This window comes from Pan paniscus, chromosome 6 (assembly GCF_029289425.2).
Source record: "Pan paniscus chromosome 6, NHGRI_mPanPan1-v2.0_pri, whole genome shotgun sequence".
In the NCBI taxonomy this organism is placed as follows: domain Eukaryota; kingdom Metazoa; phylum Chordata; class Mammalia; order Primates; family Hominidae; genus Pan; species Pan paniscus.
The window spans coordinates 177,389,161-177,416,265 of NC_073255.2; the positions used below are offsets into that span (position 1 = coordinate 177,389,161).

Genomic DNA, 27,105 nt, shown 5'->3' on the forward strand with positions numbered 1-27,105 from the left:
GTCTAATTTATTTACTGATACAAAAATCTTAAAATATTAGCAAATAAAATTCAGTAGTACATTAAAAGAATAATAAACCAGGCCCGAATGGGAATTCATCCCCCACATTTAAGGATGGGTTAATATTAAAATATAAATTCAATATGAATGGATCAGAGCAGAAGAATCATATGATCATCAGGAGTTTCTGAAAAGTACTTTAACAAAAATCTAATCTCTAGTCCTAATTTTTAAAACTCTAAGTGAAAAAATAAATATAAATGGACACTAACTTGATAACATAAAAACATATCTCAAATAAGAGTGCCTGTGAGTGAAACTTTAGATGCGTTACCATTAAAGTTAGGGGCGAAGTAAGACTGCACACTGCTTTCAGCACTACGATTTAACACTGTTCGGAAGTCTCAGCCAGTGCAATTTGGTAAGAGAATTAGGTATAAATTAAAAAGAAAAAGGTAAAATGATGATTCTTTGTAGACAACATGGTTATATTCATAGAAAGTCCAAACTAACAGACTATTAGAAATAATAAGAAATTTAAGATGTCTTAAAAAATACACATATATATACACACAAACACACACAAAATAAGAGTTTTCTTAAATACAAAGACCATATGAGAAAAAAGACATTAACCATTGCATTAAAAAGAGAAAAGACTTAGAAATAAATGTAGCAAATACATAACATGTCAAATAATTATATATTAATTACAAAAACCCCCACATATTTTATGTATGTGAAATTTGATAGTAATATTTAGAACATTCAGAAAAATACAGACAGAAACACTCAAGACATTTTTGGAAAAGGTGAATGATAAGTAAATAAACAAACAAGAGGTTTATAATTACTAAAAAGGAGAGAGACAAAATGATTATTATTATTTTTTTGCATATGACATGATGTTATATATAGGAAGTCCAAGAGGATCAACCGACTAATTATTAGTAACATTAAGAACTTTCTATAAGCTCTACTAGATATTAAAATACATTATGGGCTGGGTGTGGGGCTCACGCCTGTAATCCCAGCAGTTTGGGAAGCCAAGGCAGGCAGATCACTTGAGGTCAGGGGTTCGAGACCAGCCTGGCCAACATGGTGAAACCCTGTCTCAACTAAAAATACAAAAAATTAGCCAGGCGTGGTGGCGTGCGCCTGTAATCTCAGCTATTTGGGATGCTGAGGCAGGAGAATTGCTGGAACCCAGGAGGTGGAGGATGCAGTGAGCTGATATCGTGCCACCGCACTCCAGCCTGGGCGATACTGTGTCTCGAAAAAATAATAATAATAATAATAATACATTATGAAGTTAAAATAATAGTTTGGTACTGAAAAAAAAAATAGCCTGATTAATTAAACAGAATGGAGCCAGAGAAAAATAAAACACTTCACACATATTGAACAGGCTCTGTACTAAGTTTATGTTATACATGTTAACTCATTCAACCTTCACAACAACTCTGTGAAGTGGTTACTATAATATAATTATCACCATTTTACAGATAGGTAAAATGAGGCCAACACAATTTAGTTGCTTGTCCAATGTCCCACAGCTAGTAAGTAGCAAAACTAGTAATGCTACGTGCTCCTTATCACAGCATTATTTGTAAACTGGGAATAACTTATATGTATTTACATATATATACAAATATATGTAAATAAATTCTAGAATATGCAAACTTTTTCCCCCTTGAAGAGAACATAAGAAATTATGCTATTATGCTATTTACAGGGAAAGTGGGGAAAAAAAGAAATTATGCTATTTACAGCCAAAGAATCATCCTACATGACAGACCATGCTGAGTGGGGGGTGACAGGATTTAATTTATAGTTTATATTTTTAGAAGACTCCTCTGGCTGCTGAGGGAGGAATGTTCTAGGGATGGGAGGTGAATCCAAGATGATTAAGATGGTAGCAGTGGAGGAGATGTAGGCAGATTTGGGATAAAGTTTTGAAACTAGAACCAAAGGACTTGGTGATTAATTAGGAAGGGGTATATGAAAAAGAGAGGAATTAGAGATGACTTTTTAGGTTTGTGGCCTAAGCAACTAAACAAAGGGTGATGCCATTTAGAAGGATGACAATTATTTTAGGAGGAGGTGGTTACCGGTGGCCTGGATGGAGAATTTGGGTTTGGACACGTTAAGTATAAATGATAAGACAACCAAATGGAGATCCAAGCAGGAGATGACTACACAAACCTTAAGCTGGGGGAGGGAGTTGGGGCTGAATGCCTCAATTTGGGAATCATAAGCATGACATTGACATTTAAAGCCATGGGACTGGATGAGATCATTTAGGGAGTGAGTGTAGATGGAGAAGAAAAGTCTCAGGTCTGGCCCTGGGTTGAGGTGGGGATAGGTTCGGGGTGTGCTCTGACAGATAGAAGGAAAAAAGAATAGAACTCAGAGGAGCCAGAGAAGCAGGACTTCCAGGGACATGGGTGACCCAGAAGCCAAATGAAGGAAGTGTTTCAAGATGGAGCAAGTCAACAGGTGTTCCTCGAATACTGAGAGGGGCCAATTAAGAAAAAAACAAAGAACTGGCAATTGGATTTAGCAAGATGGAGGTTACTGGTGGCCTCGGGACAGGGTAGTTTCAGGAGCAGGTTCCCAAAGCTCAATGGGGTGGGTCAAGAGAAAATAGGAGGTGAAATGATGAAAGGGAGTACAACAACTGTTCTGAGGAGTTTTGCTCTAAAGCTGGTTTCTAGATTAGTGGGTATCAAACCAACAAGCATGTTACAGAAATGGACTAGAGATTAAGTTGTAAAATAGAAAAATTGTTTTTGAAGCACAGATTTTATTTTTAAGCATTAACATGCTTTATTATTTAATGTGTTATTTTAACGTTATAAAATATTCACAGTGCGTGCATCCATATGTATAAATGAGGAAACTGAGGCTTCGAGAGGTTAGATAACTTGTTTAAGGTCACATAGATAGACATTGATAGGGCCAGTGTATTTCTAAAGCCCACACCAAGAAAAATTCAAGCACTGGTATTTAGCAGGGACTACCAAGTTGTAGACTGCCAGGGTTAACATGAGTCCTTCATTTAACTCTTGGTTACTGTCCCAGTTCCAAGTCCTTATTACATCTAAAGGGTAATTTTTAAAAGCACATACTCTTCTTTTTTGAGGACTGAGAACAAACACAAAATACATGCATCAGTTACCAGGTTTCCAGGTTAATTAACAAAGTATCTTAAGCTATGAACCATCTGGACTACAAGATCCATCAGTTTAATAAAACAAATAATTCAGCTGAGAACAGACGGTTATGATGGGACATAAACCACTGAGAGAGTCAGGTGGCGACGCTCTGCCCGGCCACACCGGCACCTACCTGTGGTCTGCACTGGATTTCTGTCTCCCGGTCCACAGTCTTCTGTTCACAGAGGAAGGCGGGGGAGAGGAGGGCAGAGGCGGGGGAGGTAGAGAGGGCAGAGGAGGCAGATTTCTTTTCTCTTTCCTGAAGCCGATGCCAGGCTTCCCATCTTTGTCCCCTTCTCCGGCATGTTTGAACGTTCTCCGGGGTTTTGGCAGAGGGTTGATGAAGGGCTTTGTGGGGGAACCCTCCGAGCCCCTATACACATTCTCAAGGCTCCGGTCCCAGGGCCTTCTGCATGAACCTTTCCTGTCCTCCACAACCTCAGGGGTGGGCTCCCTGCCTTCCAGGTCCGAGGGGTGGACCCTCTGGCTGACTTCTGAGCCACTCCCGCCTCCCAGGTTCTCAGGAAGGGTGGACCCTGCCTCTGCCTTGTCAGGAGGGCAGTGTGGGGAGTAACAAGTCCCTGGTAACTGGGGATCCAGCCCTGCCGACCCATCCTTCAAAGCCTGCTCGAGTTTCTTGACCTGCTTCAGCACGGAGAGGTGATCGTTCTGAAAGCGTAGCTTGCCAAGTCTTGGCTCTCGGCCTCGGCCCCAGCTAGGATCCACTTCCCGTTCTGGCTGGCTTAGGTCTTGCCCCGGCTCTGGGTCCTGTTCCCCGACGTTCACTGCTCCTTTATTCCTCTCCTTCTCTGTGCTCTCTGTTCCTGGCCTCATTCCATTCTTAGCCTCTGTGACCTGAGTTCTCACCCCATCACTACTCCTCCTCTCCACCGTAGAGGACGGCAGATAATCCTCCTGTCCGCCTGCTCTCCTGCTGGGTGCAGGAGTGGGCACCTCTTTCTTCCCTTCCCATTCTGATATCTTGTCCTTTATGTTGAGGGACTTGTGCCGGGGTCTGGCTCTGGCAGATGGGCAAGGGTTCTGAACACCTCTGAGCTGCTTCTTCCCAGCCCTGCTGGCTTCTGCAGCTGGGTCACTGATGATCATATCCAAGCTGAACATATCCATTCTTGACTCTACCGTGAGGTTGTGGAGGCCTTCCAGGGGGCTCCTTCTGAAGCCTGACTCCTGATCAGTCTCTAGGAATGGAATGGAGGACTAAAGTGGATGCCTTCGACGGTCTTTCTCAGTCCTTGGACCTTCCACCTTGACCCTGCACAAGAAAGACAAACACCAGGTGAGTGATTCTTATTGTTCTTGGCTGGTCATAGAGATTTGCTAGAACTTAGATATAAATGTTATATGCAAGTCACAAACCACAAACATTGAAATCCCTATTAAAAAAAAATTCACTTTGTGGGCAGGGTGCAGTGGCTCACGCCTGTAATCCCAGCACTTTGGGAGACTGAGGTGGGAGGATCACTCGAGGCCAGGAGTTCAAAACCAGCCTGGGCAACATAACAAGACCCCCATCTCTACAAAAATTTTTTTTAAAAACTCAATTTGTGTTTTCCTTGGGGAGACAGCATGGTGAAATGAAGGAGCAATCGGGTTTAGGAGTCAGATAGGCTTGGGTTTAAATCCTAATTCAGTCACGTGACCTTAGGCAAGTTGTTTAAGTCCTCTAAACCTCAGTTTCCACCTCTGTAAAATGAAGATAATAATAATATGGGCCAGGCATTGTGGCTCACACCTGTAATCCCAGCACTTTGGGAGGCCGAGGCGGGTGGATCACGAGGTCAGGAGTTTGAGACCAGCCTGGCTAACATAGTGAAACCCCGTCTGTACTAAAAATACAAAGATTAGCGGGGTGTGGTGGCAGGCCCTGTAATCCCAGCTACTCACTCAGGAGATTGAGGCAGGAGAATTGCTGGAACCCGGGAGGCAGAGATTGCAGTAAACTTAGATTGCACCACTGCACTCCAGCCCGGGCAACAGAGAGAGACTCTGTCTCAAAAATAAAAATAAAAATAAAATAGGAGTAATTTCACGAGGTAAAAGATTACATAGGCTGTTTTTCCTGCTTTTCTTATCCACAGGCAGTTCTTTGCAATGACTATTTAAAAACTAAAACAACTTCACAAGTCATGAAGTTTGTGCTACCCCTGAACCTGACAAATTGTCTGATTCAAGTGGGCAAAGCCACAATGATTGGGTGCATCTGAACAGAACCTCCTCTGGAATGGGGCCTCACTAGAGTGAGCTCTTCATGAGCCTTGCCACCAGGGCAGGGATAGTTCTGTTATTTTGGCCTGTTGTGGCCAAGTCTGCACCCCTAGCACCCAAAACAATACCTGGGAGAGTTGGTGGTCAATAAATATCTGATGCATGAATGAATGCGTGAATAAAGAGGCAGATTCAGATTTCACACTTGGCTTAGAAATGCACTGTCTAATAGAGTAGCCACCAGCCACACGTGACTATTTAACCTTAAATCCAATGAAATTCAAGCTTCAGTTCCTCAGTTACACCTGCCACATGTCAAGGACTCAGAAGCGCCATGTGGCTGATGGCTACCGTACTGGATAGGGAAGAAGAATATTTCCAACACTGAAGAAAGTTCTGGCCTAGAACATATATGTAATGATACATGCTTCCAAATGTAATTTTAGATTAGGTAATGCCATGAAGATATTAAAAATTATTTTGAAGGAAAAACATTTTTAAATTAGTCTAACAAGAATGAGAGTATCTGTGTTGTCCAATGCAAACATTATTCCACCAGCAAAGGTTATGACTGAGTACAGTGACTTTGGATGTGCCGACATTAGCTAACACCTCACGGTGCCCATTTTCTGAATGTATAGATCTGACCGCATGGAAATTCTGAAACTCCAGTTAAGGTTCACCGTGAGGGATGAATAAGTAGCAATTTCATGCATCCTGTTACAATTTAGCTTTCTATTCCCAAGGTTGTTTGTGTAAAGACCTCTTCCTCAGTGGAGACATTAGCACATAAATTACGCCACTGTTCTTGGTTGCACAGCATAAAATAGAAACTTGCGAAAATGCAAACACATTTTTTTGGCAAACACATTTTCCTATTTTAAATATGGCTATCAAGGCAGAATTCCTTATTTAAATAAACAATTAGGTTCCTAACAGTGTGTTTACAAAGAGAAAATATTTTTAAATTGTTCCATCACCACTGGAGACATTAGCATGAATTCAGATTTTAGTCTGAATCAGTTTGTTATTTCACTGAGGGTTCAAAAGGCAGAAGTGATGGTCCTTGCTCTCACAGTGCTAGAGGCAAGATGAAGAGAGAGGACAGACACACACATTAAAAACACAACAGTCCAGGTTAGTGCCTGCATGGTGATGACTGATGGTCTACAACATGGTTATTAATGTCCTATATGCTGTGAGGCACTATGGCCTAGGAGCTAAATACATGGGCTTTGGAAATGAGGGACTTGAGACTTGAATCCTGAGTTTTTCATCTTCCTTCTGTAGACTGAAACTCTATGAGTCAGAGGCCACATTTATATTGTTTACTGTGCCTGGTGCATAGCAGCTAGTCAACAAATATTTATTCAATGAATGAATGAATTCATGAGTTAACATGTAATGTGCTCAAAGTACAGCATACTTTCTAAATCTTGGTATCAACAAATGGTAACTAGTGTTATTGTAAGTATCATAGTTATTGTCTAAGAGCCCAAACACATGGAGTGACTTCACAACTATGGAAGCTCTGTCGGAAAACTCGAGAGGAACAAAGGATGGCTTGCTGAAAACTCACACTGGATTTACAAAACTCACGCAACAGAGGCAAGGATGCCGCAACTGTCCTACGAGTCCCCAAGGACAGAGTTCCTGCTCCATGTGGTTGCCGGCCCAAGAGTTTCTAGAGTTCCTGTTTCCAGGATTCTCCCGCCCCATAAGGGGTTCCAGACTGGGGTGCAGAGCTAAGAACCCCTCAGTGGCTGCCAACTGCTTTGTGGAATGTGAGAGGATCAGAGAAAGGGCTCCATCTGGGGAGAAGGAAACAATCACGCTGGTATTAGATGGGAAAACTGACTGTGTACAGGTACAGCTGCAAAGACTTAGGGCTCAAACATAAGTAAAATACCTGAACATCCTAGTAGTTAGAAAAATAAACCCTGAATTGGAATGCGTCATGGGGATAGGGCTAACGTTACCAAGGGATCATCCTCTCCTCACACCGGCCATTAGTCAGACTCTCTCTTGATCAGTTTGGCCTGAAGCCTTAAATGAATGCAGTGCATGGAGACGGTCTGCAGGAGGCTCATTAGAATGACCTGGAAAAGAGCTCCTTAGCTCAAGGAAGTAGGATCAGTGAAGAAGGAGGTGGTAGGAGAGTAAGAAGCTGGGTCAGCGTCTACACTCTCGGGGGAGAAGTGTTCTTACTTGTCAGCCAATTTGTAGCTCAGGTTTTCAGTCTGGCTGTGGCTGCCCTTGGCCGGCCTGCACACTGTCATTATGTCAGCACCGAGGGGAGTTCCAGGTCACCTGGAGGGACAGGGATGCACACCCAGTGAGCCATGACAGCAGGGCCTCCCTCAGAGGGGAGCAAATCTAGGGCCCACACTCCAAACTATTTATCCCTGATAGATTCCACCCAGGAGCAGGGGGTGGAAAGAACACACAATTCAGAATCCCAGGCCTAGCAGGTAAAGCGAGGGTGCAATCCCGAGGTCCACCCGGATTCAGAACTCATGCCAACCTCTTTGTATATATCTCTTTTGTTCATTTGTTTTTTTTGAGACAGGGTCTGGTTCTGTTGCCCAGGCTGGAATGCAGTGGCATGCTCTTGGCTCACCGCAACCTGTGCCTCCTGGGCTCAAGTGATTCTCGTGCCTCAGCCTCCCCAGTAGCTGGGATTACAGGTGTGCACCACCACCCCTGGCTAATGTTTGTATTTTTAGTAGAGATGGTTTTTCACCTTGTTGGCCAGGCTGGTCTTGAACTCCTGGCCTCAAGTGATCTGCCGGCCTTGGCCTTCCTAAGTGCTGGGATTACCGGAGTGAGCCACTGTGCCTGGCCCTCTTTGCGTATATCTTTTAGCTAAGGTCACCAAAAATTTTAAGAAAACATACAAACTTAGAAAGCAAAACATAAATAACAATGAGACCCAATGCTTTTTTAGGCTCTCTAAGAACCACTGTGATGAGCTAATAGTCCCCAAAGAAGAAAGTAGTTGCCCTTTTATTTGACACAAGACATAAACCACACACCAAAGTGGAACTGTCTTCACAGGGATACTCTACCCTTCTGCGAACCCTGACACTGGGAGTTTAAACCCACACTGCCCTTGTCTGCAGAGCACCCCATGGGGAGCCCCTCCCAGCTCCTCCAAACTGAGGAGGAAGAAACAGCAGTCACGAGGTCATCTGTCTGGTCTAAGGAACACCAGGAGATGGTCTTGGCAAACCCAGGAATCCCACTGAGTTCCTTAAACCCCCCAAATAGCAAGGCCTGTGTGGATACCAAGGCAGCAGCCTCAGCTCAGAAGTAGCAGTTGAAGACTCTGGTGCCTGGCCCCCATATAAACTGAAGTAACTGATTAAACTTCATTGCTTCATAGCAAGTCCTTCCAGAACTCTTTGGGAAGAAGTGTCTCCCAACATAAGCATAAATGGACATGGCTCAGGTGAAGGTGCTGACAAGATGGGGCCCATCAGAGAAGGCCAACAGGATGGGCCACGCAGTTCTTCTGTAAGGCATGAACACCAGCTGGTCTTCCCTAGTGGAGAGGAGCCACCTCCTTGACTAGAGCTCAAGGCATATCAAGATACTGGGTATTTACGTTACTTTTCCAGGGAAGCCCTCTCCCAACTCCTTCTTCAGTTTCCAGGATTCCTACCCTATTTCCCAGGATGGTTTCCCTGCTAGGTGATGGGATGGCTGCCTGATGTCCTGGCCTGGGCATCCTCTCCCTCCCGAGTAATCAAAGGGCAGAACTTCAAGACATGCAGACAGCTCTTGGGAACAAGGAGAGGAAGGGAGGAAGTCCAGAGAGAAAGAGAAAAAGAAAAAGAGAGTGCACATGGGTAACAAATGAACAAGAAGGAGGCTGGGGAACCATGAGCTGGGGGAGCAAGGAAGGGAACAGACACATCTGCCAACTGTGTGTGTGTGGGTGGACAGGAGCATGGAGCTCTGGCCTGTCCATGGAGTTCAGCTGTTCCCCTATCCAGCAACTCAGCACCAGACATTGTGGGGCTTATCTATGTTGTAATTGAGCCTACTTCTTTAAAGAAGCCAGGCCCCAGGGCTTGCCCATCCCGTCATGCAGGGTAGCCCTGAAAGGCCTTTCAGGGACAGGAAGGAACTCATTGTCCCTCTCACAAAGCTCTGCAGAGCTGAAAGCTTCTGGAGTCCCTCCACTTGGCTGGGCCCACAGACACTACTCTTCTGTCCGGCATCTGGCAGAAGGCCCCAGTGGACGTCAGGGAGAACAGCCCCTCCCCACCACCGCCACCACCCTCCACACAGACCAAACCCACAAGAATCCAACCTTGTTCCATATGAGCCAGCAGCTCTCTTCCAAGCTGGCTTCCCCTTTCACTGGCACTAGGACAAGGTGCCAGGCTGTGTGCAGGATGCACCGAAGGACTCAAAGATGAGTAAGAGTCTCTGCCGTCATCGAGAGCACCAGGGCTGTGCCTGGGTCACAATCAATCCTGTAACTCCCCCCATGCCCTCAAGAAAACAGTTTCCCTATAGTTCTCAGGAAGCACAGCTTTTCCAAAAGGAAAAAAGGCCACTGTGTTGAATGCACAGAGATGGATGTATGAACTTGGAGGTCAAAGATCACAAAAAGCACTTAAATGACATGATACTTAAGTGAACTCACTTCTCATCAGGGAGTAATAACTTCCAGCATGAAAACCATGATCTCCAGAGAAATGGCTGATGCCATATACTGAGAAGCAAGTGCAGGGGGCTTCAGAGGCTGGCACTGAGGGGGCATAGAACCCCCCTGAACACTCAGCAATCAGTCCACCAGCATTTCTGAATTCACAAAGATATTAAAAATGCTGCTGTAAAAAATTGACCTTTCCCTTTTTGTCTCTGATGATTAGCAGTTGTTAACTGGCTGGGCATGGTAGCTCACACCTGTAATTCCAGCACTTTTGGAGGCCGGGGTGGGCTGATCACTTGAGCTCAGGGGATTGAAACCAGCCTGGGCAACATGGCAAAACATCGTCTCTACCAAAATACAAAAATTAACCGGGTGTGCTGGTGCATGCCTGCAGTCACAGCTACTCGGGAGGCTGAGGTGTGAGGATTGCTTGAGCCCAGCAGATGGAGGTTGCAGTGAGCTGAGACTGCACCACTGCACTCCAGCCCAGGTGACACAGTGAGACCCTGTCTCAAAAAAAAAAAAAAATCATTAATTAAGTAACGAACCCAGCCGAATTTGCTAGTTGGGAGTGCTCTGTGACTTAAATTACCATGATAAACTTCACTATCACTTTATAGTCTGGGATTGTGAGATAGAACCATTTTCCAAAGTGTAGTCCATGGGGGATCAGTTCCAGTCAACCTGGGGACCCTGTCAGACATGCAGATTCCTGGGCACCTCTTCGATGTACCAAGACGTACCAAAGCCAACAGTCTGAGGGCTGCTCTGGAATCTGCATTTAAATATGGTAAATCAAAGGTCGCAGAGGCCAATGTCCTGGCATGGGCATCTCTCGCTCGCAAGAAATCAAAGGGCTGGGCTTCATGACAGCTTGAGTTTTTACACAACCCAAGGTTCCTTATTTCTTTTTAGACAATTTGGTCTTGTGACCCAAGTAGACTATATTCCAAGAGAGATAATGGTATGATTGATAGTAATAACACATTTTCCCACTCAACTGCTTTCCATAAAAATAGAACTTCCCATTAACCAGATGGGCTATTACTAATAATTTTAATTAACTGGCTGGGCATGGTGGCTCATGCCTATAATCCCAGCACTTTGGGAGGCCAAGGCGGGCGGATCTCTTGAGGTCAGGAGTTTGAGACCAGCCTGGCCAACATGGGGAAACTCTGTCTCTACTAAAAATACAAAAATTAGGTGGGCGTGGTGGTGGGCGCTTATAATCCCAGCTACTCGGGAGGCTGAGGCAGAAGAATCGTTTGAACCCAGGAGGCGGAAGTTGCAGTAAGCCGAGATCGCCCCACTGTACTCCAGCCTGGGCAACAGAGTGAGACTCTTTTTTGAGAGTCTGTCTCAAAACAAACAAAAAAAATTAATTAGACTAAAAAGTCCTACAAAATTTTGAAGGTAGCTGATGAGTACACAAGAGTTCATATATTTTTTGTAGGCTTGAACATTTCTGTAAGTTTCAGAAACTAAGTCCTATAAGTTGAAGAAAAATATTTTTAAAATTCTAACATCTATAGCTGATTATGTTTATCAACCCAGTCCATAATCTAACCCTGTTGTTCTTCTTGCTGAAGTGAATACTGTAAAATCTTTTCTTGGCTCAAGAATTTTCTTTGGGCATTGACATCATGTTGACTGGAGGGTTCAGAAGTTAAGAAGCTGGGTGGGACTGGTCTGAAGGCAGTGAGTCAACTGAATTGATTATTCACAGTCAGTTACGCATCCAACTGTTCATTCTACTCTTCCCCCCTTCTCACTACTGCATTTGACACTTGTGGGTTTTTTTCAATTACTCTTTTTTTTGGAGACAGGGTCTCGCCCTGTCACCCAGGCTGGAGTGCAGTGGTATGATGATGGCTCACTGCAGCTTCAACCTGCTGGGCTTAAGCGATCCTCCCGCCTCAGCCTCCTGAGTAGCTGGGACTACAGGCATGCACCATCACGTGTGGCTAATTAAAAAAATTTTTTTAGTAGAGATGGGGTTTCACTATGTCACCTAGGCTGGTCTTGAACTCCTGAGCTCAAGCAATCCTCCCACCTTGGCCTCCCAAAGTATTAGGATTACAGGCATGAGCCACTGTGCCCAGCCTCACTTAACTAGTCTTAAGGAAAAAAAAAAAAAAAAAAAAAGCCAGATGGGAGAGTCTCCCTCAATTTTTAATCCTGTTGGGTACTGTGGTCTACTCTCTTGGCCAGCTGATGCTGAGAGATCCTCTTACTGCCAATTACGTCTGTGAATTACCCTTAATTTTGAGAGAGAGAGAGATCAAGAGATCTCATAGTGAGATGCTTCTGATCAGCCTCAAAAGCCCAGACAACTTAATTGCTCCAGACTGACATTGCTAGATTTTATATATATATATGTATATAATTTTACAGTTCCTTCCAGGCTTATCTCTGAACACACTATTTTTTGTTTTTTAAAGGGGCTTAGAATTCTAAAATGTCAAGTCATTAATTACACAACAAATAGCTCTCAGAAAAAAGGTCAAGAATTTAAAACAGATATAAAGTGTTTTCCCACAAGTAGGAAGAGGAAATAAACAAGATCAGGTCCCAAGGGCAGTTCTCACAGGAGCGGCTGTGGACCTGTGGCATTTGGAGGAGGACCAAGAGAAGCGGGCTATGCCTGAGGGGAGAGGAGCGGAGCCCTCAGGAGGACCCGGCAGCTCCTTTAGAATCCTGCTGGGCCTGCCCCATTGCTGTATTTCTTCTGCTGCCATTTTTGGAATCCAGCAAAGGCAATCTGGAAACACCAGCCTGGTGAAGCCAGCACGGCCTTAAGGGCTAGGAGCCCAGCAAGACATCAACTAGTGGTCTGAGGCCTGGCCTCTCGGACCGCTGCTTCTGATAACAGAGCACTGTTATTATTATTATTATTATTTTTTGAGACGAGTTTCACTCCTGTTGCCCAGGCTGGAGTGCAATGGCATGATCTCAGCTCACCGCCACTCCGCCTCCCAGGTTCAAGCGATTCTGCCTCAGCCTCCCAAGTAGCTGGGATTACAGGCATGCGCCACCACACCCGGCCTCTCTTTAAATCTTAAAGCAAGAAGTGATTTAAATATAAAATGGGCTGGGTACAGTGGCCCACACCTGTAATCTCAGCACTTTGGGAGGCTGAGGCAGGAAGATGACTTGAGCCCAGGAGTTCAATACCAGCCTAGGCAACATTGCAAGAACCCATCTCTACAAAAAATAAAAAACAAAAAAATTGGCCAGGTGTGGTGGTGCACATCTGTAGCCCCAGCTACGCAGGAGGCTTAGGGGGAGGATCATTTGAGCCTGGGAGGTTGAGGCTGCAGCGAGCCTTGATTGCATCACTGCACTCCAGCCTACACAACAGAGCGAGACCCTGTCTCAAAATAAATAAATACATAAATATAAAATGAAATGTGGAAGTGTTGGTCAATTGATGGATTTTAAAACGTGGTCTATCTGTACAATGGAATTCTGTCACATAAAGGAATGAAGCACTATTACATGCTACAACATTGGTGAACTAAAGAAACCTCCTACATGAAGGAAGCCAGACACAAAAGGCCACATATTGTATGATTCCATTTATATAAAATGTCCAGAGCGGGCAAATTCACAGAGACAGATGGTAGATTAGTGATTGCCGGGGGCAGAGAGAAGGGAGAAATTGTTCCTCATTGCTATTACTGTTACACTAAATTTAAAAATAAGGTTGAGGGCCGGGCGCAGTGGCTCACACCTGTAATCCCAGCACTTTGGGAGATTGAGGCGGGTGGATCACCTGAGGTTGGGAGTTCGAGACCACCCTTACTAACATGGAGAAACGCTGTCTCTACTAAAAATACAAAATTAGCCAGGCATGGTGGTGCATGCCTGTAATCCCAGCTACTTGGGAGGCTGAGGCAGGAGAATGGCTTGAACCCGGGAGGCGGAGGTTGCAGTGAGCCAAGATCAAGCCATTGCACTCCAGCCTGGGCAACAAGAGCGAAACTCTGTCTCAAGAAAAAAAAAAAGGTTTAGCTGAGTACAGTGATGCAAGCGTGTAGTCCCTGCTACTGGAGGAGCTGAAGCAGGAGGACTGCTTGAGACCAGGAGTTTGAGGCTGCAGTGAGCTATAATCGCACCTGTGAATAGCCACTGCAGGCTGAGCACAGTGGCTCACGCCTGTAATCCTAGCACTTTGGGAGGCCAAGGCAGGCAGATCACTTGAGGTCAGGAGTTCAAGACCAGCCTGGCTAACATGGTGAAACCCCATCTCTACTAAAATAGAAAAATTAGCTGAGCGTGGTGGTGTGCACCTGTAGTCCCAGCTACTTGGGAGGCTGAGGCAGGAGAATCACTTGAACCCAGGAGGCAGAGGTTGCAGCGAGCCGAGATCACACCCTTGCACTCAAGCCTGGGTAACAGAGTGAGACTCCGTCTCAAAAAAAAAAAAAAAAAAAAAAAAAAAAGCTATTGCACTCTAGCCTGGGCAACACAGCAAGACCCCACCTCCTAAAAAATAGTTTAGGCTACTCTGCCTATGGGGTAGCCCTGCTTCGCCTATGGAGCAGCCACCCTTAAAATTTAAAAACAAAACAAAACAAAACTACAGCTTAGATTGTGAAACAAAAATAAAATCTCAGGACCTCCAACTCACTATGCCAAAAGGAAAATAACAGCTTAGGAACTGAGTCACACACAAAAAAACTGCCTTCCTTTTGTTCCACGACAGCTGTAATTTCACATGCTAACTTTATCTGGTGTCAAATGCAGACCAACTGAGAGCTGGATGAATGCACTACTGACTTTTCCCCATTCCCTTCTTTTCCCATGGAAAACGTGGATTCACTGAGCACCAATCAGAGCCTCATCGGAATGTGACCACTTGCCTCATCACCTACCCTTCTCCCCTTTTTTCTTTTCCTCCTTCCCCTCCTGCTCACTGTTTCCCTTTTAAACACTGAAGTCCTCAAAGCCTCTTTGGAAAAAGCACAGGAGACACAGATCTTTTTTATTTTCTTATTTTTTATTTTTTTGAGACAGAATCGCTCTGTCACCCAGGCTGGAGTGCAGTGGCACGATCTTGGCTCACTGCAGCCTCTACCTCCTGGGCTCAAGTGATTCTTGTAACTCAGCCTCCTGAGCAGCTGGAATTAACAGGCGTGCACCAAGACATCCAGCTAATTTTTGTATTTTTAGTAGAAATGGGGTTTTGCCACCTTGCCTAGGCTGGTCTCGAACTCCTGGCCTCAAGTGATCCACCAGCCTTGGCCTTCCAAAGTGCTGGAATTACAGGTGTGAGCCACCACACCTGGCCAGGAGACAGATCTTACTGTGACTTGTGTTTCTTTTTCCCGGGGGTATCCTCAACCTGGGCAAAATAAACCTCTAAATTAATTGAGCTGCCTCAGTCATTTTTTGGTTTACAGGATTGTAAATGATTACATATTCATAAAATTACATTTTAAATAGTTTTTGTGTTGCAAATAAGGCCATGGGCTATTCAGCTTTAATGATTCCAATATCTCTTAGTTTTATCAGCTTATGAAGAGCAGGCAAAAAATAGAGAAGAAACCATAACAATTACAGTAGAACAAAAATAGCTGTTTTCTTGTCTGAGCATTCTTAGCAAACATATCTAGAAGTTATTTGTTTCCAAAAACAACTTGAGAAATAAAAGCACACAATCAATGTAATACACCTCTTGCTATGTCTAACTACATAGTGCAGCTCATTCTGGAGTCTTGATGCTTCATTTTCCTCATTTTCTTTAAACAAACAAAAAATTTTTTTTTGAGATAGGGTCTGTTGCCCAGGATGGAGTGCAGTGGTGCAATCACAGGTCCCTGCTGCCTCGACCTCCCTGGGCTCAGGTGATCTTCCTACCTCAGCTCCCTACCGCCCCAGGTAGCTGGGACTACAGGTGTGCACCACCACGCCTGGCTAATTTCCATATTTTTTGTCGGGACAGGGTTTCACCATGTTGCCCAGGCTGGTCTCGAACTCCTGGCCTCAAGCACTCCTCCTGCTTTGCCCTTCCAAAGTGCTGGGATTACAGGCGTGAGCCACTGCACCTAGCCAATGAAAAGGTTTTAAAAAAATTAAAATGGGTTGCTCTAGGCCTATACATAACTTTATTTATTTATCTGATTCGTTATATTTTCAAAAACAAACCAGTATTTTTGCATTTGGAAGAAGACAGAGGAATCTGAAACAGATGAGGAATAAGAGAAGCCAAAGGCTGTGTGCTGCCTCAGAACAACACCTGGGGACATATTTGGCAAAACTGCGGCCTGCACCCTTCTTGGACCAAATGCTTAAACTGTGCCTGCACAAAAGCACCGCACATCAAGTCCTTAGAGCACGACACCAGGTAGATGGAGGCAGTACCAAAGGCACAACTTCTCTGCTAACAACCAAAGTCTGCCCATTTCTAGGAGTTCTGCTTTTTTTTTTTTTTTTTCTTTTTTGAGATGGAGCCTCGCTCTGTCGCCCAGGCCAGAGTGCAGTGGCACAATCTTGGCTGACTGCAGTCTCAACCTTCCTGGTTCAAGCAATCCTCCTACCTCAGCCCCTCAGCTAGCTGTGACTGAGGCAAGAGCGCACCACCCTGTCCGGCTATTTTTTTTTTTTTTGTATTTTTTTGTAGAGATGGGGTTTTGGGGTTTTGCCATGTTGGCCAGGCTGGTCTTGAACTCCTGAGCTCAAGTGATCCACACACCTTGGCCTCCCAAAGTGCTAAGATTACAGGTGTGAGTCACTGAACCCAGGCCTACATATCATTTTTCTTATGCTTAATGCGTCCACCAACAAATAACTGGATAAGCAAAAGTGGTCTACACATATAATGGAACAGTATTCAGCCATAAAAAGGAATGAAGTTGAGATACACGTTACAACATGGATGAACCCTGAAAACATTATACTAAGTGAGAGAAGCCACTGACAAGAGATCACACATTGTGTAATTCAATTCTCAAGAAATTTCAGAATAGGCCAATCCTGGCTGGGCGTGGTGGCTCATGCCTGTAATCCCAGCACTTTGGGAGGATGATGTAGCCAGATCACCTGAGCTCAGGAGTTCCAGACTAGCCTGGCCAACATGGTGAAACCCCATCTCTACTAAAAAAATAAAAATTAGCCAGGTGTGGTGGCGGGCGCCTGTAATCTAAGCTAGAGGCTGAGGCAGGAGAATCGCTTGAACCCATGAGGTGGAGGTGGCAGTGAGCTGAGATCACACCACTGTACTCCAGCCTGGGCGACAGAGCGAGACTCCATCACATACACACAAAAAAAGAATAGGCCAATCCACAGAGACAGAAAGTAGATTAGTGGTTGCCAGAGGCTAAGTGAGGCGGGGAAGTAAGAAGTGACTGCTAATAGGTATGGATTTTGGGGGGCAGGATGATGGAAATGTTCTAAAATTATAGAGTGGTGGTTGTTACACAACACAGCCAGTATACTAGAAACCACTAAATTATATGCTTTACGAGAGTCAATTTTATGGTATGTGAATTATATCCCAATAAAGCCATTATTTAAAAAAAAGAATCGGCAGGGACAATTACTAAAAGTGAGGAGTCCTGGACCCACCCTAGACCAAACAAAGCTGACTGCCAGAGTAGGATGTAGGAATTTATATTTGTAAGTTTCCCAAAGAGTTCACAGGCATAGTAATAAGAGTTGCTGGCCTAGAGTTGAATCATGGGGGCTATTTTCATGTCACTTGCATTGTCAGTCAGCATCAGAAATACTCTATTTTGCCCTCTCCTTTGTAAGGCAGTATTTATTTTTTGAGACAAAGTCTTGCTCTGTCACCCAGACTGGAGTGCAGTGGTACCATCTCAGCTCACTGCAACCTCTGCCACCCGGGTTCAAGCGATTCTCATGCCTCAGACTCCTGAGTAGCTGGGACTCCTGGCGTGTGCCACCACGCCCAGCTGATTTTTGTGGTTTTAGTAGAGATGGGGTTCCACCATGTTGGCCAGGATGGTCTCGAACTCCCGACCTCAGGTGATCTGCCCGCCTTGGCCTCCCTAAATGCTGGGATTACAGGCGAGAACCACTGTGCACAGCCTGTAAGGCGGTATTTTACTCCAGTAAATACTTCTGTTTCAGAGCATCTTGGGAATCTGACGCAGGTGTTACCAGCACAAAGCGCGTGCACCTTTTCCTGGAACCCAGATGCTGATGCTTGGAGATGCTGCTCTGCTGATTCTTCCCTCCACAGCCTTCAATATCAAGGCTCCCCCGTACTCTAAAGGAGGCCTCAGGACCAGGAGCATCAACGGAGTAATTTCAGGAATTTCTGTCCTTATAAATACTCAGTCATTGACAATAATACTTTCTTTTAACATCTTGAAGGCCAGTGCAGTGGCTCAAGCCTGTAATCCCAGCACTTTGGGAGGCCGAGGCGGGTGGATCACTTGAGTTCGAGACCAGCCTGGCCAACATGGTGAAACCGTCTCTACAAAAATACAAACATTATCTGGGCGTCGTGGTGGGCGCCTGTAATCCCAGCTACTCGGGAGGCTGAGGGAGGAGAATCGCTTGAACCTGGGAGGCAGAGGTTGTAGTGAGCCGAGATCGCACCACTGCACTCCAGCCTGGGTGACAGAGTGAGACCCTGTCTCAAAACAACAACAACAAAAACAACTTGATCAGTATTTTCCTGACCAACACCTGTCAGTTTGTCTGACAAATGAAGCCGCTGGGAATCTGTGGCTCGGGCAGCCTGACTGGACTGACCACACTGTGTGACGTGCCGGATGCCAGAGGCAGCTAAAGATGCATATCATTCTCACTTTCATAAACCCGGGAAGGATTTTTTCACATCTGCAGAACATTCTAACATATAGAGATGCATTTGGCTAGCTTAGTAGTTTAGAAACACACTTTGGACTTGACAATATTTGTAAATCATGCTTTTTACCATTCTCTAGAGGGTTAAAATAGAAGAAGTGCAATTTAGTGGCCATCTTGGATAGGAACACTAAATTACAGTGTGTAGAAAGACTCAGTGGCGTCAGTCCTCCAGAGTTAATGCTCAATAACTGCCAGGGTCACCTCTCTGATCAAGGCTAGTATGAGTTTGCCATAAATCATTAAAGCATGAGTTATAAAAGTTATGAAATACGCTAATACAGGTAAAATACGGTTTAATAGTCTGAATTCAGATAAATGTATTTTTTGAATAAAAAAGTACACTTCCTTTTGTTTCTTTTGTGTATTACAGATCGCCAAACAGGGAAGAGTCAGGTTCCAACTTATTTCAACTTTCAAATATGTAAACTTGGTCTTCCTTCTCTCTGTTCTCAGGTAGGCCGGAAATCCAGCTAAGAAACCCTTTTTGTTTCTCATCTCTACAGAAATCAATGTTAGTGTTCCTATCATTTTTTTGTGATGAAGAAATTGAGCCTCAGGGAGTTAGGTCACATGTTTAAGTTCATACAATAACTCACAAGTAATGGGTCTATGTTTTGAATCCAAGTCTAGTGCTCCTTCGACAATATTCCTGTGGTCTCATACCTAATATAGACTAGAACTAGACTCTAGCTCATCATTACGAATGTCTGTCTTGCTCACCTCTTCAAGATCAGCAACTGTTTTATACTTCTACACCATACCACACTTCAGAAACATTTGTTAATTAAGTGTGATGGGAGAAAGTTTTTTGGTGTGTTTGGATCTGTTTTTTTATGGTTGTATGATTATATATTTCCTTTTTTTTTTCTTTTTCTGAGACGGAGTCTTGCTCTGTCGCTTAGGCTGGAGTGCAGTGGCGCAATCTCACTGCAAGCTCTGCCTCCCGGGTTCACGCCATTCTCCTGCCTCAGCCTCCAGAGTAGCTGGGACTATAGGTGCCCGCCTCCACGCCCAACTAATTTTTTGTATTTTTAGTAAAGATGGGTTTTCACCGTGTTGGCCAGGATGGTCTCGATCTCCTGACCTCGTGATCTGCCCGCCTCAGCCTCCCAAAGTGCTGGGATTACAGGCATGAGCCACCGCGCCCGGCCTGATTATATATTTCTATACTTTGGGAATATATCCTAACAGAATCCTAAGGATGTAAAAAGTGTTTGCATAAATATTCATAGCTGTTACTTATAATATTGAAAAGTTAAAAGCTACTCAAAAGTTAAGCAATGTAATGGTAATGTAAACTATAATTTAGCTATTCAGTGGAATACAGCTATTCAATGGAATATTACAACGTAAATTAAATTATGTTTAAGAAGACTACGATTCTATAGAGACAGAAAGTAGGCTGGCGATTGCTGAGGTTAGGAGTGGGTGGGTGGGAGGAATAAGGAGTGACTGCTAACAGGTTTGCATTTCTTTCCAGGGTGACGAAAGTGTTCTAAAATTGATGGTGGTGATGGGTTGCACAACTCCACAAATACACTAAAAACTCTGCACTTTTTTTTTTTTGAGATGGAGTCTCACTCACTCTGTTGCCCAGGCTGGAGTGCAGTGGCGCAATCTCAGCTCACTGCAACCTCCGCCTCCTGGGTTCGAGAGATTCTCCTGCCTCAGCCTCCCAACTAGCTGGGATTGCAAGTGTGCACCACCATGCCCAGCTAATTTTTGTATTTTCAGTAGAGATGGGGTTTCGCCATGTTGGCCAGGCTGCTCTCGAACTCCTGACCTCAAGTGATCTGCCGGCCTCGGCCTCCCAAAGTGCTAGGATTACAGGTGTGAGCCACTGCACCCAGCCAAAACTGTACATTTTAAATGTGTACACATTAAACTATACACTTTAAATGGGTGAATTGTATGGCATGTGAATTATATCTCAATCAAGCTATTATTTAAAAAGAAAATTTTAGGCTGGGTGCAGTGACTCACGCCTGTAACCCCAGCACTTTGGAAGGCCAAGGCTGGTGGATCACCTGAGGTCAGGAGTTCAAAACCAGCCTGGCCGACATAGTGAAACCCCGTCTCTACTAAAAATACCAAAAAAATTAGGCGGGCATGGTGGCGGGCGCCTGTAGTACCAACTACTCAGGAGGCTGAGGCAGGAGAATCGCTTGAACCCAGGAGGCGGAGGTTGCATGGAGCCAAGATTGCGACACTGCACTCCAGCCTGAGCGACAGAGCAAGACTCTGTCTCAAAAAAATAAAAAAAGAAAATTTTAAACTGAAGCTAGAAAGAAAAAAGAAGACTATTATTAAATGGAAAAAACGTTCCTGTTGTAATGTTAGCCAAAAGAAACAGAATCCAAAAGCTTGTGTCCAAAATGAATGAAACAATGTTTAAAAGGGGCAGGGGAGGAGGAATTTATTACTATTCAAAACTGCACACAAAAGAAAATGACTGGAAGTAAATTTAATGAGGGAGTAACAGTAGTTGCCATTGGGTAAGAGACTTTGATTTTTTTTTTTTCCATTCTCTAACATCTATATTTCTAACAACAACCCCCCTCCCCACCAGATTTCCAAATTTTCTATTATAAGCATGTATTATAATTGCTATTGCAAATACAGCAGGGGAGAGGGGGAATATAAACGCTGCTGTTGTCTGTGGATGTCTGGGTCTGCCCTGCAGTGCCCAGCAAGTCCCACAGCTGCCTTGCAGCCACGACCACAGCTGCAGGGCATCCAGCTCAGGGGAGTTCATCACTCCGCACCGGTTTTGCTTTGCCATCATATCTCCTGAAGGGAAGGCTAAGTGATACTTTATTCTCATTAGCTCCTTTCCCTTAGAGACGACCAAGATTTAGATCCTGTTCTACAGTAACCACATCCCAGTACAGATGTTTCAATGGGTCCAAAGAGCGATTATGTGGAAACCAATGGCTAAAGGGAAATACAGTCATCCCTTGGTATCCTCGGGGGATTGGTTCCAGGATGTCACTCAGATACCAACATTCATGGATGCTCAAGTCCCATAAAAATGGCATAGTATTTGGATATAACCTATGCACATCCTTCCATATACTTAATTTAAAAACTTTTTTCAAGAGACAAGGTCTCGCTCTGTCGCCAGGCTGGAGTACAGTGGTGGCATCATGGCTCACTGCAGCCTCAACCTCCTAGGCTCAAGTGATCCTCCCACCTCAGCCTCCTGAGTAGCTGGGACTACACGTGTGAGCCACTAGGCTCAGCTAATTAAAAAAAAATTTTTTTTTGTAGAGACAGAGTCTTGCTATGTTGCCCAGACTGGTCTTGAACTCCTGGCCTCAAGCAACCCTCCCACCTTGGCCTCCCAAAGTGCTAGGATTACAGATGTGAGCCACCACCAGGCCTGGCCCTTCCACATACTTTAAATCATTTCTAGATTACTTATAATACCCAATACAACCTAAATGCTATGTAAATAGTTGTTATACTGTGTTGTTTAAGAAATAATGACAAGAGAAAAATAGTCTGTACATGTTCAGTGCAAATGCAAACACCCCAGGCATAACTACATTGTACACATCTGCAATGTAACACATTCTGGAATGTTTTTTTTCTGAGTATTTTCAGTCTGTGGTTGATTGAATCCTCGGATGCGGAACTCACAGATACAAAGGGCCTGTTATAGTCACGTAATTCATTCTTGCAACTAATATTTGTGCCTGCTTCTCTCAGGGAACAGAGTGAAACCTGGGAGAAATGTAAAATAGATTAATTTGCCCTCTGACAGTTTCCATTCTCATACAGGAAATAGGATGCACATGAATGTCTCCAATACAAAACACAGTCTGATAAGCAAAACAGGTGAAAGTGAATGCCACTTGTGGAAGAGCAGCCCTGAGTTGGGCTTGAAGATTGGGCTGAATTTCGTTTGGGGTACGTGGCTGGAAGGCACAGATATTTGCATAATCTCAGAATGACTAATATTTAAGGAAGCACCAGCCACTGAATGAAAAGCAACACTGACTCCATAAGGAGGAGACGCCCAAATGATTTTTAGGATTTATTTGTAGGGGTCAAGCAACACACAAACCAAGGCAGAATCTGTGAACACAACTTGTGTAGACTTTCTGAAAGCTGTTGCCAAGATGATACCAGAAGCATAATGACCTTTAAATTTTTAAATTTTGCGCCAGGCGTGGTGGCTCATGCCTGTGATCCCAGGTCTTTGGGAGGCTGAGATGGACAGATCACTTGAAGCCAGGAGTTCAAGACCAGCCTGGCCAACATGGTGAAACCGTCTCTACTAAAAACACAAAAATTAGCCAGGCGTGGTGGCACATGCCTGTAATCTCAGCTACTCGGGAGGCTGAGGCAAGAGAATCGCTTGAACCTGGGAGGCGGAGGTTGCAGTGAGCGAAAATCGCACCACTGCACTCCAGCCTGGGCGACAGAGCAAGACTCCATCTCAAAAAAAAAAAAAATTAATTTTGAAATAATTTCAAGTTTACAGAACCGTTGCAAGAATAGTACAGAAAATTTATATACTCTTTATCCAAATTCACCAAGTTTTCACATCCCCTCCTCCTCAGACTTGTTAAAATGCTCTTTCGGAGGCTCAGCTTAAATGAGTGCTATCCAGCCATCAGGAGCCTTCAGTGCTCATGAGTATAAAAGAACACAGAATTTTACAACACCAGTGTACTGAAGTAAGCATGCCCAGGTCCAAGAGACAATTCAACCCCCGTCCCAGCCCCAACCGTCCACCAACCGTCTAGGGGGACACTGAATACTTTTTTCCTTCTTCTTCTTCTTCTTATTTTTATGTGGAGATGGGGTCTTGCTATTTTGCCCAGGCTGGTCTAGAACTTCTGGACTCAGGGGATCTGCCTGCCTTGGCCTTCCAAAGTGCTGGGATTACAGGCGTGAGCCATCATGCCAGGCCCCTATGATCGTTTTAAACACGAATCTGTATCCATACGGCTGGAGCTGAGTAAACTTTGGCTGCTAAGTAAACTAAAGCCCCCATTAGGTTTGCCTCTAGCCTGGCCCAGGAAGTTTGGTGTGAACTGATCATTCTCTGCATTATGGAGGTCACAAGAGCAGCCCTCAAGAAGTCCCTCTCCGGCTGGGTGTGGTGGCTCACGCCTGTAATCCCAGCACTTTGGGAGGCTGAGGCGGGCAGATTACCTGAACTCAGGAGTTTGAGACCAGTCTGGCCAAAATGGCAAAACCAAAATTAGCCAGGTGTGGTGGCGGGTGCCTACAATCCCAGCTACTTGGGAGACTGATGCAGAAGGATTGCTTGAACCCGGGAGGCAGAGGTTGCAGTGAGCCAAGATCATGCCACCGCACTCCAGCCTGGGCGACACAGCGAGGCTCTATCTCCAAAAAAAAAAAAAAAAAAAAGTCTCTTTCCCTCCCAGAGGAGACTCTTGTGACACTGAAGGTGCTAGGAACATCTGAAGTCTTAGTAAGGCTGTTGTCAGGAGACCTAACCTTTCTGAGGACCTAAAGAGCGTATGGAGGGCTGGGTGCGGTGGTTCACGCCTGTAATCCCAGCACTTTGGGAGGCTGAGGCGGGCAGATTACAAGGTCAGGAGTTCGAGACCAGCCTGGCCAACATGGTGAAACCCCGTCTCTACTAAAAATACAAAAATTAGCCAGGCATGGTGGCGGGCGCCTGTAATCCCAGCTACTCGGGAGGCTGAGGCAGGAGAATCACTTGCACCCGGGAGGCACAGGTTGCAGTGAGCCGAGATCACGCCACAGCCTGGGTGACAGAGCAAGACTCCATCTAAAAAAAAAAAAAAAAAAGAGCATATGGAAAGTGTCACAACTTCCACAAGGAAGATCTGCTGAACCCTTGAATTTAAATAGGCCACAGTATCAAAAGGTGTATAATTTTCCTCCTCGCTTGCGTCCTTCCTTCCAATAAAACCCTACTGAAAAAACTCTGGCCTTATATTGACATAGATGAAGGAGAAATTTCTGTGGGAAATTAAAAATAAATGGCAGGTATACCTTCTTCAGTTCTTGTTTGGATCTACAATCTAGCAGAAAGTCCATCTCACATCCCCATTTCCACCCCTAACGCCCCGGCAGGGCCATATGTGAGTGAAAAACATTCACGAGAGGCTGCAGAGTCCGGATGAGCAGAAGGAGGAGCTGAGCTGACAGGAGGAACGGGATGATCGAATCCTTTTCCCATCCCCCGGTCTATTTATAGAGTCATCTGCCTTCAGGAAATGCTGAGCCCCTTCTCCCAGGACCCTGTTGGGAGTGACGCCTGTGCTGGCTGACCCAGCCTTCCACATCCTCCTCCTGGCCTCAGCAGCTCTCCCCTTGTGACCCAGTGGGTTACTGGGAACCCAGCCTGTAAATGACAGTGCTTCTCAGAGGTCCCAGTCTAGTGAGGAAATTCAAGGAGGAAAGGCAAAACAACAACAACAACAAAAAAAAAAACCTTAATGATACTGGAAAAGCGCCTGGCACGGAGAGGCTCCTCAACACCAACACAGGGAGGGAACAGGTGGGACGCCAGGGCTGCAGGTGACAACACTGTGGCCCGGGGGGTTTTTGGCTCACCTAGCCTATCACCTGGCCACATGGTGGCAGAGGTAGAAGCAGAACCCAGGGCTCCTGTTACCCTGTCTGGGGCTCATTCACCTCCTCACCCTCCTTTCCATTGCCTCAGGGGACTCAGGTTTCCATGGAGAAGCTGTCACAGGAGAACCTGGATCTGCTAGTTACATGTTCCATGTTCTTGAAGGCATTTCTTTTCCTTTTTTTTTTTCTTAGCTGAAGAGCCACTTCTTCAGAAACCCAGAGAGATTTGTGAAGTTCGTGTTTCTGGTGATTTTTTTTTTTTTTTAGAAGTGAGAAATGTTCTTTGTTATTATTAGGCTGTTGAGAGATTTTGTTTTTCTTTGTTTTTTTGTTTTTGTTTTTGTTTTTTGCTTTTTGAGACAGCATCTCTCTCCGTTGCCGAGGCTGGAGTGCAGTGATGTGAATACAGCTTCGACCTTATGTCCAGCAATCTTCCTGCTTCTGCCTCCCAAGTAGCTGGAATGACAGGCGTGCACCACCACGCCCAGCCTGGAGATTTTTTAAAAAACAACAAAAAACAAAACACATTTGCCTTATAGCTACCAGATAACATTAGCCACGAGGCCGGGCACGGTGGCTCATGCCTGTAATCCCAGCACTTCGGGAGGCCGAGGCAAGCGGATCATCTGAGGTCAGGAGTTGGAGACCAGCCTGGCTAACATGGTGAAACCCTGTCTCTACTAAAAACACAAAAATTAGCTGGGCGTGGTGGTGCATGCCTGTAATCCAAGCTACTCAGGAGGCTGAGGCAGGAGAGTCACTTGAGCCCGGGACACAGAGGTTGCAGTGAGCCGAGATCACGCCACTGCATTCCAGCCTGGGCAACAGAACGATACTCCGTTTCAAGAAAGAAAAAAAAAGAACAGTCTGGGTGCTGTGGCTCATGCCTGTAATCCCGGCACTTTGGGAGGCTGAGACAGGCAGATCACTTGAGGTCAGGAGTTTGAGACTAGCCTGGCCAACATGGTGAAACCCTGTCTCTATTAAAAATACAAAAAAATTAGCTGGACCTGGTGGCGTGCGCCTGTAAACCCAGCTTCTCTGGATGCTGAGGCAGGAGAATTGCTTGAATGCAGGAGGCAGCATTTGCAGTGAGCCGAGATCATGCCATTGCACTCCAGCCAGCCAGCCAGAGTGAGACTCCGCCTCAAAAACAAAAACAAACAAAAAAACGAAAACAAAAAACATTAGCCATGGGCTCCTGCTGAATGCTTTTTCTTCTTTTATAAGAAAAGAAGAAAAAGTTGATGTTCTAACAGAATGTATATAACCTTGTGCTACATCTTGTATGGTTGGCTTCAAATGTTATTTATACATTTTTTATTGAAGGTTTCACATATTTATGTTTTGACACCTCAAATTAAGCTGCAATGATGAATGAACAGCTGATACTAATTGAGCACTTACTATTCCCTAAGCAAGATTTTACACAGGTCATTTAGTTTAATGTTCACAGTAAGCTTACTATTGCCTCCCCTTCTCAGATGTGTACATTAAGGCCTGGAGGGATTAACTTTTCCCAAGGCTGCGTGGGTGCTGAATGCGTCAGGGTGTCTGACTCCAGGGTCC

At 44.9% G+C, this 27,105-nt stretch overlaps 1 protein-coding gene across 6 annotated transcripts in view; it reads right to left on the reverse strand.

Annotated features, from left to right (window-relative positions):
• Window positions 1-27,105, reverse strand: part of DENND2A (DENN domain containing 2A) — a 120,898-nt gene that overhangs the window by 79,077 nt on the left and 14,716 nt on the right. For 3 of the 6 annotated variants that reach the window (XM_034965101.4, XM_034965104.3, XM_057302772.2), the window contains exons 2-3: window positions 7,653-7,754; window positions 3,352-4,491 (exon numbers count right to left, since the gene is read on the reverse strand). In XM_034965101.4, coding sequence (XP_034820992.2) covers window positions 3,352-4,346 — 995 coding nt within the window. In that variant the 5' untranslated portion in view covers window positions 4,347-4,491; window positions 7,653-7,754. Of the gene's footprint in view, window positions 1-3,351; window positions 4,492-7,043; window positions 7,256-7,652; window positions 7,755-27,105 lie in introns of all 6 variants that reach the window. The other 3 variants (XM_034965103.3, XM_063606126.1, XM_055115458.2) reach the window with 2 other exon arrangements.